The 15,559-nt window shown below is 43.5% G+C and overlaps 2 protein-coding genes across 2 annotated transcripts in view; one reads left to right on the top strand and one right to left on the bottom strand.

The window, feature by feature from the left end:
- Window positions 1-2,602, bottom strand: part of PLEKHA8 (pleckstrin homology domain containing A8) — a 32,304-nt gene extending 29,702 nt beyond the window's left edge. Inside the window, exon 1 of the mRNA XM_074838222.1 lies at window positions 2,508-2,602. Coding sequence (XP_074694323.1) covers window positions 2,508-2,547 — 40 coding nt within the window. The 5' untranslated portion in view covers window positions 2,548-2,602. The remainder of the gene's footprint in view (window positions 1-2,507) is intronic.
- A 587-nt stretch (window positions 2,603-3,189) lies between these two features.
- Window positions 3,190-10,426, top strand: FKBP14 (FKBP prolyl isomerase 14). Its single transcript, XM_074838235.1, has 4 exons — window positions 3,190-3,545; window positions 5,402-5,553; window positions 8,271-8,398; window positions 9,273-10,426. The coding sequence occupies exons 1-4, from the start codon at window positions 3,343-3,345 to the stop codon at window positions 9,429-9,431; spliced, it is 642 nt and encodes a 213-aa protein (XP_074694336.1). The 5' UTR covers window positions 3,190-3,342; the 3' UTR covers window positions 9,432-10,426.
- The last annotated feature ends 5,133 nt before the right edge of the window (window positions 10,427-15,559 follow it).

Here is a 15,559-nt window from a genome sequence, read left to right as displayed (position 1 = left end):
GACCTCTCATGATAGTGATGAGAGAAGACATTATAAAACCAAAATTCCCAGAAAAGACTCAATTACCAACAAACTCCATCAGCTCCTCTCTCATACCAAGGGAAATCAATCCTGCTTTTCTACAGTTTTAAGCTTTTTCTTTGGTGAATGCCTTATATCCTCTCTGACTCTGTGAAACAAAGGTGTGTTCCTCATTATAAGGAGGAAAGGGCATAAGATACCTGCTATGTAAATTTGGATCAGCATTGGATTAGTAACACAGGCATACTCCAACATAAAGAGATTACATTTTCCCTACTTTTTGCACACAATATTTACACTATGCAGCACCAGACTAGTTAACCTTGAACAAGAAGAAAAGCATATTGGCGGCAGAATACTGACAGAATTACTGTTCTGGATGACCTGTTGAACCCTCTTGCTTCCCTTAATCCCCGAAAGGAGGCTTTCCTGGCTCTCTCTCCCCAGCTCTGTGCTACTGCTAGGATAAATACCACATTCCAGCAGGATTTATTTTTTTGCATCATCACATAAATTTATAACTTAATGGCTTCAGGGCAGGAAGTCATCATTTTATGCCAAAAGAAAGCACATGTAAGCATAGTTAGCTTGCAGAACAGCAAATTTACTGTTCTCAAACACACAACAGGCCTTCTACAACCTAAGAAAAGGCATGGAGTGACCTCGACCACCATGCTTACTAGCAGAGTCAAGTTTAAGCAAAGAAATCAGAAAAATGCTTCAATCCTCTATCGCAGATTTTCTCTCTGTTGACAACAAAAACTCATCTATTTTTTCCAGCTGGGGCAATCTCACTCATCCAAAGAAAAGAGATTCCTTCAGTCTGCATTCACTTAGATTGAGGTTTGCAAAGCATCATCCTTCTTCATGAAGGGTCATTTGGTTGAAAGTGAGTATCAATGTGGCTAGCAAAAAACCCCCAATTTAATTTTGATGAAACTGGTACATTTCTGGTTCTTAGTCTTCAGCATACCATCAAAACAGAAGACAAGTCCAGCTGATCCTACCACATGCACACTTGGGCACAAATGCTACAATGCCAAATGCCAGTCAGTCATCTACACAAGCACTGGTTCCCACAGACACACAGGTCTCATGGCACGAAAGCAAGCGCAAGGGTTCCAAATACACCCCAGCATCTAAGCAATGCAAAGAAAAACAAACACATAAATCTTTAGATTGACTGAAACATGGACCTTTATGTTACCAGGAAAGGACTAAAGGACTGCCCGAGTTCTGCAGTCCAAATGGAAAAGCCAAGCATGACTGCTCCTACTGCCACACACTCCATAATTTAAGCGGACTCACAAATAATTAAAAAAAAAAAATCCATGCCATACCTGACAATTTTTGATTCCCCCCTCAGAACACCTATTTCCTAAAGGGGAAAAGCTGCAGCAATCTTCCAGCACACCAATAAATCCAGCCTCATGCACCACCTCCCCCCCCATCCCCCTGCCACATGAATTCATCACTTGCTTGTGCTTCAGCTTTTTCTTTGTTTAATTTTGATTTCCTACACTTTCCCAACTAAGCAGAGAGGTGCAGCTGTTCCAGCCTCTCTGAAAAAAACTCAAGCAGGAAGGCAGCCCTCCTGCCTACACTCCCAAGCAAAACTTGCACCTGGCAATGTCAAGGTCGTGGTTATTTTTCTCTGACCATCAAGTTTCCAAACTGTTTCAACAAACTACAGAGAGGTTTGCACCAGGCAAGACCCCCATTCCTGCACCCCAAATTACAAGCCACCCCTGATTCCAACACATCCAGCGGTGGATACCCACAGCAACACGGGTGGCACTGGACCCTCCCCATGGCCGCAGCGTTTCTGACCTCACCCACCTTTAACCTCTGCTGAGCAAACCCTGTCCACACAGCTGCTTCCAGTCTGCTACGAAAGCCAAGCCTCCCATGGCATGGGAACACCCCAAAAATTAAAATCTGGGCCTAACACTAGCAGGACAGGACAGTCCTTTTTTTTTTTTTTTTTCTTCTTTCTTTTGCATGCATGCATTTTCATCCAAATCCCCCAAGTGTGATTTACTGGCGACACCTTTTCCTCCCAGATCTGGGATTCCCCCCAAGTCCCTAAAGCGACTCAATAAAAGCAGTAAAAGTTTCACGGAGGTGTACAGAAAAGGTAATTTCGCTGGTGAGTATGACCTAATGTACCCAAAATAACCCCAAACCCCAACGCCGAACCCCAGGGAGGGCAAGGGACACCCCAGACGAGCGCTGGCACCCACAAGTGGGTTAAACGCCTCCTCCAGCGCTCGATGGTGACAATGTGGCAGCACGGCTGGAAAATCAGGGTGAGCCAGGGCTGATTCCCTGCACGGCGGGGTCAGGGGGCAGCACTGATCCAGACTGAGCAAATACATATATATTATAGATATATACTTATATAAATACATATAAAGAAGATGAGGGCACTCGTCTCACTAGGGAAGCCCGCCCCGCGCAGAGGCTGAGGACTGGCAGCAACTCACCACTCAGGTAGTTGGTCCACTTGTACAGCACCCCCTCCATGGCAGCCGGCCCCCGCCCCCATGCAGCGCGGCCGCCCCCCGGCGGAGTCACGCCGCCCACTGCCACTGCCGCTGCCGCCGCCGCCCCCCGCGCCCCGCCGCGCCGCCGGCGCCCAGGGCCATCGCGGGGCGCCGCCCGCCCGGCCCGGCCCGGCCCCCACCGCCGAGCCTGCCCACCGCCGCCACGCTCCTAGCGCAGAACGCGCCGCTGCCGCGCACCCAAAGAACGGCCTCGCAGTGCTACGGCAGCGCAAACAGCTCTATGAATCGCAAGTCACGTGATCGACAGGAGGAAGGGGGGGCGGGCGCAGACCTCCTAAAGCAGGTGGCCTTCCGCAGCCAATCAAAACGAGCCTTCGGTGAGAGCGCCGCCCAATCGGCGGCCGGCAGGAGCCGGCTCTATTGTGTGAGCGCTCCGCGGGGCACCCCGGCTCGCCGACGTTTGCTTCCTGGAGTGCCGAGGCCCGCCCACTCCCTTCGCTCACGCCCCTCCCCCGGGGCTCTCCTGCCGATTGGGCAAGCTGAAGGATAGACGGGGGCGTCTCCCAATAGACGACGGTTTCTTCTGGGCTCGCTCTGAGGTGAGCCAATCAGAGGGCTCGCCCCCGGACCCGGGTCATCGGTCGCTAGCTGTGAGGGCCGTTGCCACGTCTGCTGAGCGGGAGGGCGGGCGAGAGGGGCCGCACACTGGGCTCTAGGCTTGGCCGCTGCCTCGGGGAGCCGCGCCGCTGGGCTCGTAGGCGAGGGGCGCGGGATGGCGGCTCGGCGGCGGTGAGGTGGGCGCTGTGGGGCGGGGATGGCGGTGGCGCTGGCGCTGCGGGCCGCCCTGCTGGGCGCGGCGCTGGGCTGCGCGGCCGCGGCGCTGATCCCCGCGGCTGACGTGAAGGTGGAGGTGCTGCAGAAGCCCTTCCTCTGCCACAGGAGGACGAAGTGGGGGGACATGATGCTGGTTCACTACGAGGGCTACTTGGAGAGGGATGGCTCCATGTTTCACTCCACGTGAGTAGCTCGCCCCGGACGGCTCGTCTTCGAGCGGGCTGGTGGGTGAACTTGCGGGGGGAGCTGTATAGATCTCTTTTTATATATATATTTGTATGTATTTTAATGTAGGTGATCTCTTCTGGCAGTGTTTTACTGAGCCTGGACGCCTCACAGTGGCCCGCAATCCCTCTATGAAGTAGCTCTGCGAGGAGTGTTTTGTTGAGGACGGGTCGTTTTTTATTTTATTTTTACAGTTACCCCTCCCTTCCAAAACTTGCCTTTATCAGTGTACAAGGAAACAAAAGCAATGCATGCATGTTCATAGCATGCCCTAGACGTTATTCGTTATTGAATTAAAATAGCTTAAATAACGCTGCACAAAGTTGTTCACGGGACCCTTTCCGCCGTCACCTATTTCCAGAAAGTTTGGTTGCTCTTTACGCTTTGATAATTTAGGAAGCACAGACTCACAATGCCGTTTAAAATGAACAACAGTAAAGCTTATCTCCTTTCCCTTTGCCAGGTCAAGGATATAAAATCTTATTTAGCTTTTGTTTTCTGGTTAGTCTGTAGAAAATAGAGCCATGTGGCATTTGTTAAAAGATGGGAATGTTACGTATCCTCTTCTGCAGTTTAGACACAGGTTGGGATCTCAGCGGTTTACTAAGTATTCTGCTTTGCACGAATTTCTGTCTGGTTTCTAAAACAAACTTCCAGGGGAGAAGTCTGCCTCTCATTTGGGGAAAAAAAAAAAAAAAGTTATATATATCTCCTTCCACTACTGGCAGCACAATGACAGCTTTTCATTACTGAAATGGTATATTCTTCACCTGCCCCCGACCAGACAAATCAACATACCAGAACCACAGTAAGGCAAGTAGGAGGAAGAGCCAGAAATTCGAAGGAGCCTGCTAAGAGCCTGCAATGACTCGCTAATGTTGCGTTTCCTGTAAAACATCAACGAAGTGTTAATGGTGGGAGACAGCAAAATGCTCAAGTATCTGTAGGCTACGTCTGACACCTACTTTTGTGGAACATATTTTTAAAAAAAGTCAGTGTTTTGCATGGTTATGCTCTTGCAGACGATTTAAACTAAAAATCTCACTAATTTTCTCTTGTAGTTAAACTGCCTCTCTAAGAGAAGTTCTAGTGATGCTCTAAGTTTTTGCTGCTGACTAACTTCTGTAAGTGCTCTGTTTTCTTGTTAATCGCCTTTCCTGCATGACTAGTAAATGGAGCTTTTAAAATTCTGTGTCTGTTAGTAGAGTGAAAGTAGTCCTGGTGTACCACCTGGTTAAATTGGAAATGGGGCTTGTCTGCCTACTTACACTTGAATATTCTGCATGCATTTGTTCTATTTTTCTACACTATCTGTTGTGTAGTTGGTTTGGGTTGGTTTTTTTTTTTTGTTTTCCTAATGGCTTTTGTGGAAGAGATGTGGCTGATTCTTCTAAGCATATTATAAGGTACATTGTAATCATGACCAAGCTGGTTTTTGATTTGCAATTTGCCAAAGAATGTGCATGGCCTTGAATTTATATTTTTAAGTAGAGATGTCTTTCTAGCCTGATCGGTTTCTAAGTGGAAATAGGTGATCAAGGAAGTGAGGGTGGGGATCCAGGTTGCTCAGTGTTGTCAGAAATGCACCATGTAGATGTTTCATTTCTTTCCACTTCTTAAAACTTACACTTTGCATGACAAGGTTCCTTAAAGACTTTGAAAGTCTAGGTCTTTCATTTAAGAAATGCCAAGGTGCCAAATAGTGGTGTGTTTTTATTTATATATCTCTGCAGTGAGCATATTCCATCTGCTCCATGTGCCTCTTATGGAATTTGCTGTCTAAAGACTAAGTGTTTTATTCCGTTCTTTTCCAGTCACAAGCATAACAATGGCCAACCTATGTGGTTTACCCTTGGCATAAGGGAAGCTATCAAAGGCTGGGACAAAGGTTTGAAGGACATGTGTGTGGGAGAGAAGCGGAAGCTAACTATTCCACCAGCCCTTGCTTATGGAAAAGAAGGGAAAGGTAAAACACCTGAAGTCCTTCCCTTACTTTAATTGTTTTTAATCTCTATATTTTACTGTTATTCTTGGCCTAAGTGGTCATCAAGCTTTCAAGCTTTCCAGGCTGATTCATTAAATAGGAAAAATTCATGGAGTTAGGTGTTCTTTCTCACAGTTGTTTTCTGCAGAAATAACCATTAAGTGGTTACGTGGTGAATGCAGGAAAAAACCAAGAATTGATAGTAGCTGCTGTGCTGTATGTTCTGAGTGTCTTTTCTGTTAGTGCTGTGTTCAGTAGTGCTCTGGTTTTCTTTCTTTTTTTTTTTTTTTCCTTCCCCTTCATTTTACAGTTAAGCTGAAAGTGGTTGCTTAGGTAACAGTTGGCTTTTTGGCTGTTGCATCTGTGTTTGTGGTAATACTTCATGAATGTGCATGTGCAAGCCTTGTTCTTGCTTGCAGATTTCTTTTAGAACCTTAAGAAACTCCCTGTACTGCCTTATCAGTTCTTAGCTGATACAGTGAAAAGTCACCATTTTTTTCTCCATATAGGGACACTTAATTTTTTCCCCTCTTTTAGCTATTTTCAGTTTGGGCAGTGGTTCCTGTTATACACAGTAAAATAATCAGGTACATGGACAGTCATGTTGACATCTACTGAAATGTGTTGAATGGTGTACAGACAGATAAATGCATTGTTTGTAGTGTTTTCTCAAACTGTCTACTACTGATAGTGTTTGGGGGTTTTCCTTTCAAACGTTTCTAGGTGCCTATTTTAATGGGAGGGCCAGATCTGGAATTTGCAGTTAAATGAGTGACAGCTTGAATGATGCAGGAAGGTTACTGTCTCTGCTTTATGGGGTTTTTTTAGTTAACTTTTTTTGAGCAATTATTAGAAATATTTTGTCATGACAACAGTTATCACAAATGACCTAAGGTAACACAGGGTTTCAAAGCAGAAAGGATAGATGTCCTGGAACGCATAACCTGTCCTGCTGCTGTCCCCTCTCATTAATTTGAGACTCTTTTAGGAATGAGGCATGTTTGCATGTCTGTATCTTCTGGCAGGAAGGGCTAAACATAGGCGAAGTAGTACTTCATAGTACTCCATACATGCAGCATACTCCATACCCTCCTTTCTCAAAAGTATCCTTTTAAAACATATTTTTCTAGAAGCCTTGGTTTGGGGTTCAAGGGATAGTATTAGAAGTAATTGTGTTTCTAGTAGAGAACAGGAGACTTGTGGCAGTCAGTTAGTTGACTGTATGCAGGGCACAATTTTTTCCACAAAAAGATATTAAATGCTGCAGTGCTCATGTAGTCATCACAGGCCTAATTGCCTTGATTAATATGTAAAGCACTACAGTTGCTCTTCAAAGACTTGCAAGCCTCACCTCTGTTTAGTGTAAGAAGGTTGAACAAGTCAACACCACTAACTGCTGCTATAAGAAATTACTTGCTTTAGGAAAACTTTGAAGTATTTGAACACAATTATGTTGCTGGTTTGAGATGATGCCCTTGAAGACAGAATTATTCCATTTTCTTCATGCTTTCCTCTGAATGCGCATAATTTTACCACCTTGCTTGCTGTCTGACTTGAATGATGAGTCAGATGCCTTTTTCTGTAACACTCAGGAAAACTACCAGTGTTCCAAACTCTAAGCAGGCCACTGTGCCCTGTATTTCCACAAGTTTCTACACATCTATTTATCCCAGAAATCTACAAGCCTGTTTGCTGCTGCAGCTCAGGGTGTATTTAACACCATAACTCCAAAATAGTAGACATGGATTAATGTTTTCCTTATCTTCTCAAGGCACAGGAATATTTTCTTGGGGTGCTGCCATCCAGTATAGAAATATATTTGTTCCTTATATAGAGAGAGGTTCAATAGGACCAAAGTGGTGTGCTAAAAGGTCTTTGACAGTAGCTTTATCCATCAGCATATCACATCACTGTAGAAGTTAATGCCTGATAAACTGAAATCCCTAAGGGGTGGTGGCATGGAGGGGGGTGGTCTTTGGCACTATTGGGAAATGATCAGTCTGTTCACCTGTGTCAAAAATGGCATGATGCCAACACATGTCTTTTGAGCAGGTTTATATACATAGTTTCTGCTGTGTATTTGGAAATAGCTGGATACTTTGTGCAGCAGTCCTGAGACAGCTATGGGATACTGACAGCATTGCTGCCCTTCTGTCTTTCTCTGCAATAAGAGTTTTTCCAGTGGCAGAATAGCAGATACAAGGTGTCAGTTGGCAGTGGAGAGGAATGTGGAGACTGGTGGGGTTATGGTGTATGAGGAGGACTGAACTTTCCCTTCTTGCTACCCTGTCCATCAGTCTTGGCTGTATGTTGCAGTAGTGGCCACCTGGCTGGCTGTACAGTCTCTGTCACTCTTTTCTGCTTTATCTGGCTCTGGACATGAAAAAAAGATTCGAGAGCATTGTCTGATAAACCTGTGATAATGATTGCTGAATATGGGCTCACATCAACACGTACTAGTTTCCAACAAAACTAGTTGCACCTGAAGTTGCATGTGTGCTGTAAGGACTGCTCAGGGTCCAGGCTACAGTTTGAAATAATTAGTTATCATTGTTACAGATACTTATCCTTGTTAGTTCACATTGCAGGATGCTGTGAAAGTAGTTGGATTATCAGAACATTGCTCTGATGCGTACAGCTTTTGTATGGCACTGAATAAGTAGTTTTTAACTTTTCTCCACGTTTACCATTTTGGGCAGGAAAAATTCCACCTGAGAGCACACTGATTTTCAACGTTGACCTTCTAGAAATCAGGAATGGACCGAGGTCTCATGAGTCATTCCAAGAGATGGATCTTAATGATGACTGGAAACTGTCCAAGCAAGAGGTGAGTGGGTTGCCCTTCCTGTGAGCAGATCGAACAGGATGGGATAGTGGAAAGCAAAAGATAAGCTTAACTTGATACTGGTAGGGAAGTATCTAAACATAAGTTTGATTTTTAGTTACTACTGTGCACAGAACAACTCTGCAAGCAAAATACACACTATTTAAGAGTGCTTAAGGCATTTATTTATTTGGCAATGCATGGTACGGGTAACTAGGACTAACGAGTTGTTAGCATAACTACTATCTGATGTGCTCATCATTAATGGTAAGACACCCAAGGCCAGGTGGTCATTTGTCTTGTGGGGAAGGGTGAGTCTGGTCTTCCTTGCAGATGACTTTCAGTGTTGCTTGCCTTTTTGCCTTTGTTTTATGCCTTTTCATGTTGGAATCTTTCCTGCTGAATGCTTTGGTGCACCTTCCCCCCTTCCCCCTCCTTCCTTCCACTGACTTCGGTGTTCACATAGGTTTCCTCCTCACAACTCCTCCTCAAAGTCCCTACCCCCTCCCAGGTTCCCCTGCACAGAGGTGCAGCCACCGTTGCTAATTGGCTCAGCCTTGGTGCAAAGGCAGGTCTGACTTGGAGCTGGAAGAGCTTTTGAGAAGCTTCTCACAGGGGCCACCACTGTAGCCCCCTCCCCTGCTACCAAAAACCCCACCACACACACAAACCCAGCACAGTCACTTATATTACTAGAGTCTTTCATCAGTGAGCAGTGCTGCAGAATCAGTCAGACAAATAGTATTTTGGTAATGGCAGGAAGGAAGATATCTATTGTCTAATACTACCGTCATGAACACAGTGGCCCTGTCTTACGCCACAGTAATCAATCCTTTCATAAGTCTAAAAACATTAACTCTCACCTTTTGTCTAATAGGTGAAAATTTACTTGAAGAAAGAATTTGAAAAGCATGGAGCAGTGGTAAATGACACCCAGCATGATGCTTTGGTTGAAGACATATTTGATAAAGAAGATGAAGACAGTGATGGGTTTATATCTGCAAGGGAATTTACATACAAGCATGATGAGCTGTAGAAAAGAGTGGTATAATTTTTTTGACACAAATGGCAGTGACTTAGACTGTCTGGTTCTCTTGTCATCTTAATTCTGTGTTTTGGAGTTGACAGCTGCTGTTGGCAAAGAAACACTCTTTGTTTATATAAAAGACAATTTGTTTATTATGTACAAATGTTTTAAATGATTTTAAAAGTATGAAAATGTACCTCTTTTATGCAGCAAATACTTGCACATCAGTGTTTAAAATTTTGTATTAACTTATTTTTCAGAAATGAAACAAACTTTACAGTTATCAAACATTGTGAAAATCAAAATCCAGTTCAGTGCCTTAATCTGATTTGTTTGTGTGTTAAGATCATTTTCAGTGACTCCTTGACCTTCCTTCTTGTGTGTCACTGCTTAAAAAGCAGTGTGCTTACCTTGCTTTTTTTTCTGCAGATTTTTAAAAGGTGTGCTAGAAGGCATCAGCATCTCTATACAGCTGAGAAACTGATACAAAGCTGAATGATAAGTTACTATTCTGTGCTGATTTTGCTCTTCTAAAGGGAGAGTGTTACCAACCTGTCTGCAATTTTCTTTAAATTATGTGAACAAAGTAGGAGTTAAATGTCAGACTTTCACTTTCAATGTCAGCAACATTCTAGGAGATGTCTGTAATTTGGAAAATGGGAAGTTATGCTGCAGTGCAGAGGTGGTGTCCTTGTACACACACATTTATTTTGAAACTTGGAGCTTGCATTCATGAAGAAAGATCATACCTTTCTCCTCAAGTTCTGAGGGAGATCTTGAGTAAAATGTTACAAGTCTGAAGTTTCTCCCAGTTGCAGAAGGAGAAGAGCATACTGACAGGAGGGTTAGTATGGCCTGAAGAACAATTTGCATTGGCTTGCCTGCTTTGCAACTGCGTGAGTTGCAGAACTTGTTTCATCGTTGCCCCCTCTCCAGTGGTTTTACAAGTAGCACACAAGTGATGTGAATTCTAAATAATAAAGTGACTTTTTAGTAAACAGGCATGAGGTGAATGTTATAGTGCTGTGTCTTTAGAGGTCGAGACCATGAGGATTTCAACTCCATTTTGTGTGTGTTTGAACTGTTTCTGGGGAGGAACAAACATTCTGCAATTGTCCATGGTTTCTTAAATGAGAGGGCAAGGTATCTCAGGGAAGGACCTAGCCTGTATTCTGGCACCACTAACATATGGGTCTCTGAATGCAGTATTTTACTTGAAAAATGTTGCTCAAGGCTATGTAGGGACACAAAGCAAATCCAGTTCTATGAACTCGAGATTGCTCCATTGCACTAATCCGTAACTTGGAGGATTAGTGAGACTCTACAATCAAGGTTCTCAATGCCTTAGATGAGCTAGATGTTTTCCCTGCCACCTAGTGTTGCAAAGAAGTACTAGAAGACTACTTTATTAAAGAGTTCAGCTGCATATGGACATTACTGATTGCTGTCAATAGTGACTGTTTTGGGGGGAAAAAAGTATAAGTGAAGGTGTGCAGTGGTGGGGGTTTTTTGTTTTGTTTTTTCCTTCCAGCATCTGTCATTTTGTGGCTGATGGCCTACATGATACGGAATTATAGCCACATATTTTGTTTTCAGTAACCTTTAGGTTACATTTTCCTCAGTGATGCCATCTAGTTTTCTTGAACCCATTTATACTTTTACTTCCATAATGTTCTATAGCAGTGAGTTTCATAGTAGAATAGTGTAGGAAAATATTTCCCTTTGTTTTCAGCCATGTTGCCTGTCCTGACTCTTCTATTTTGAGGAAATAATGACTAATTGTTACCTATTTAGCTCTTCCTACCAGTCATGATTTTGTCTGATATTTTTTTTTCTCAGCATTTATGAAAATTAAGTTTGCCTAACTTCAGCTCTCCCAAGGCTGCTTGCATGTTCTGTGCTGAGTGTCTTTGGTTACCCCTGCAGTCACCAGAGCACTAGGCACCCGGGGGCAACTCATCACATGTATGTTGTTCATGTTGTATTGGATTAGATGCCTTATCAAATAGTTTCCTGTCTTTCTCCATTGACTACATGGGGAGCCTAGGCAACTGGCATAGCCTAGACTGAGGGGGGTTAGTAGGATATAACATTGACCCTGAAGGCAGTCTTGCCTAGGATGTAGGAACTGGCAGGTACCCAACTAACCAAAGGGGAAATACTGCGTGTGTGCTGCTGGGAAGAGCAGAACTGAGACTTGCATTGTGTCTGTCAGGGTTTTAGACGATTGTTTACAGTGCTTAGTGTGTTCTGTGAATGTCTGGCTGGGGAATGAAAGCATAAAAGCATGAAATAAAATTTGGCCCAGATTACTGACCAAATATATAAAAAGTTTAGCTTAAATAATGGGGTGCCAGTATGTGCCTTCAGTAAGGGCCAGCTGTTGTTTCCTTTGTATTAATTAGGAGTTTGGAGTCAGTGAATGCTGTGAAAAGTACATATGCGTTATCTTCTGCTTGGATTTTTAAACCATTTCATAAAAATAAGTGAACATGTAGTTAATTTGTTAATGCTAGCAGAGTATTAAAGCTGCAGGACCAAGATTCTTTATTTGGTGTTGTATGTAGGTTTATGCTAGATGAGTGGATGGGTTTTGTTCTTAGTGCTTTTCTTGGTAGCTGTGTTAAATTTCTGAAATTGAACTAAAAAAAGAAATTCAGAGTGCAGAATCAGCAGTAGATGTGAGAAGACACTTCAACTTTATTACTATTTGCTATTGTTAAAGTTCTTCTGTGAAGACAAGGGATTTCTTAGGTAGAAATAGCACTGCCTGTCTTAACCTCAGTTGCATCTGCCTGTTAATCCACAGGGCATACTGCTGCAGTGCTAGCAGGAGCCAGCTAGCTACCTGAGGGGAGGAGGAATACTGGAACTTCAGTGGCACTCTGGTAACATTTTGGCTGGCTTGCGTGTGAAGCGCAAGGTGCATTTCCCCTGAAGAAAGAAACCCTCATTGCGTGTCTGTAAAATGCAGCACTTGAAAAAGTGGAGCGGGCTCAAAACAGAGCACTTTCCTGCAGCTTATATCCTCCTTCACAGGTTTCTTGTTGTTTTGTGGTTATATAGGAAAATGTGTACTGATGATTTTTAGAACTGCAGCCTGTCATTCACAGCCACTACCTAGCAATTACAGTGGGATTTGCTGCCTTCGGTAGGTAAGAAGCAGCCCTCAGAGTTCATTCTGTTTAAAAATTCTTGATATGCAATGCAATGACACAAGAAAGTTTTTGGCAAAGCTTCAGGAATGGTGCTTATAGTCTGAAATGTTTTTTAAAGCTTTCTTCTTTGAGATCAACTGACAAGGCAAACTGTTGAAAATGAAGGAATCACTTTATTAGGTCTTAAATCTTTGCTTTTCAGTAGCTTATGCCCTTGTGCAGCCAGCAACATCCATAGTATAGAGGTGCTTTGGTGAGTACTATATGTGACAGAGTCATAAAATCGCAGTGTCAAGTACGTATCAAACAAACTGCTACCATAGTTTCTTCTTCATGACATTTAGAATGAAAAGTATGTTTTCTGAGTACTTCAGTGTAAAAATAGGCAGTACAGGTCAGTCTTTAAATTACAATTGTCTTTGTCATATGTGATCCTCACACCCCATCGTTTCTGCTGTCAGATATGAGGTGGTCTATCCCTTAATCCAGAAATCCCAGTTTCAGATGGCAGGTGAATATCAGCAGGATGGGGAGAGCTCGTTGCTTTGGGGCATTCCGGGAAAAGGAGAAAATGTGGTGAGAGTGAGTGGAAGTACCCCAAGTGATGTGTGAAATGCAGAAGATTTTGTTTCCTAGGTCTTTTGGCATTGCTCACTTGGAAGAAAGAACACTGGCAGCCACTGATGTAAGTACTACAAATAATAAGGCTGGTTCCTGATCTTTGATTAGAAATCACTGCTTTAGACAGTTTCCATATGGATTTTCACTCTTACGACAGAGGTTAGATTCACACTTCCAAGGTCCATTAAAGAATATTCAGAAGAGGTATGTTGAGTTTGCTTCTTAAAAATACATCGGCCTCATCATACAGCTTTTGCGAAAAAAAGCCCACAAAAAAACCCCAAACTGACCACCACAAAACTGAATTGGTTTTAGTAACAGGAAATAAAACACACAAAGCCTGCTTATATTTGTATAATCCTGGATAATTTTAGCCTCTCTTGAAAGTTAGTCGTAATGCTTACATTCTGTGCCCTACTTTTCTCCTGGTACATAGGAAAAACAACTCTGACAAAATAAGGGTCTGTCTTTAGCTATCCTGCTTCTGTTTTCATGCTTGTGCTTGATTATGTCAACAGCTTCGCACAAGAAATGTATTTGAAAAACTCAGTAGGAAGCTATATATCTGTATACACAGGGACAAGGACCTTCATTTTCAGCCCTCCCCGCCTGGAGGGGATTCAGATGGAGCTTCCTCCTGCATCACATCTCTTCCTTCTAGGAGGTTCTGTTCCAAAAGGAGGGTGGTTTAGCTAGGAGTTGCACCTGGTTAGGAGCTGTGTGGTATTTCTGTTCTCTTGAATGGTGTAAAAAAAAGTAGCAGCTTTATTTAGCCAAGAAATTTACCATGAAAATAGAGGTTAGTTTGAAACATGTCAGGTAAGTAATTTTGTGCAGGGTTTCCGAATGCCATGTTCCTGATTCAGGGCTGGAGTTTGTCCACAGGGGTAGTATTTTTTTTTCTTTTCCTTTTTTCTTTTTTTGCTTATAACTGACCTGCATCTCCATTGGATAAACAGTGAACAAACCCACCTCTAAATTATTAGGATCTGACTGTGGAAATCTAGTGGAGGCAATTCTTCAGAGCTCCCCAAATCCCAGTTACGTTTTCCTCTAAAAAATCTGAGGCTGATGTTAACTACCATTAAGAGCTGCTCTTCATATTAGATTCAGTGCTTCTAATTTCTAGTTCGTGTCATGACCTGCTTAAGGAGATTAAATGACGCAGGATAATTGATTCCTCATTTGGGAGTCAGACTGAAAGCATTAAATCAATCCTATCCTTTTACACTTTATTGCCATTGAAATTTCTTTAAAGCAGCTGATGTTTCCTCTTCTGTCTCCCTGAATAGTGAACTAGGTAGTACCTATTTCTTTTGCATGCTTGGCCTGCTGTCTCTCTAGGAGTAAATAGCACAGTTTAGCTCTGGTCTCTCTAATCTGCTGGGATATGTCTTTAGAGAACAGGTTTTCATTCCATAAATGCAATGCGAAATGTTTTTGGTGACCCTGTGTCCATCTCTGTGTGTGGAATCTGTAGGGCTGTAGCTAACGGACTAATCATAGCTTAAAGGAAATTATGACCTACTACATTTTAAAGAAAATTATGACCTGCTGTATTTTACTCTTAGCAATGCTGACAGTACTTAGAGAGGCAAGAATGGCGATGTTCCTTCCTTTTAACAGAAGGTGAGAATTTACATTTGCATCCAGTAATATCAGCCCTTATGTGCCATCATGTCCTCATTGCTATTGTCAGTATTATTAGTTGGGTTGAAACCTGGGCTTAACATGGTCATATGGACATAGCGATGTAGGCTTGCACTCTGAAATAATTCAGTGTTCTGCCTCTGCAAAACTGAGTCTGAAGCAAAGCTTCTGGACATGTGGTACTCATCTTGCAGCTGACAAATGAGCACAAACTGTGGTGGGAGCACGTATGGAGCAGAAATGGCCAGCGCCCCTGTTCATTTGGTACCAGGTTCTGTTGCTAACCTGAGCCAAGTCCAGCTCACCCACCATGGCACCCTTTTGAAACAGCCACAGCCAGCCATTCAGGCAGCGGTGGGGCTGTGTGAAGGCAGGCTGGTGAGGTGGGCTCTAGGACACCAATTAGTATGCTCTGCCAGACCTCTGCTGGCTTTGAACCTTCACACCTTGCTGCTTGAGCAGGCAGCTGTGGGAGGGCAGCGTGGGGGTGCGTTGGTGCCTCTGGACAGACTGGAGCGGCACAAGCCAGGCTCGCGCTGTCACACCACTGCCTGGGTGTAAAGCTAAGGGCAGGCTTGGAAGAAACACCAGGGGCCCTTGCACTGGGGGAAACAGCAGAGAAAATAGGCAGGGGAATAGCTTTCCGTACCATCCAATTTTTCTTGGCTGATAGCCAATATAAGGAAGTTTAAAAACAACTGGGTAATT

The sequence above is a fragment of the Strix aluco genome, chromosome 1 (genome assembly GCF_031877795.1).
Source record: "Strix aluco isolate bStrAlu1 chromosome 1, bStrAlu1.hap1, whole genome shotgun sequence".
NCBI lineage: Eukaryota > Metazoa > Chordata > Aves > Strigiformes > Strigidae > Strix > Strix aluco.
This window is presented reverse-complemented; position numbering and strand designations above follow the sequence as displayed.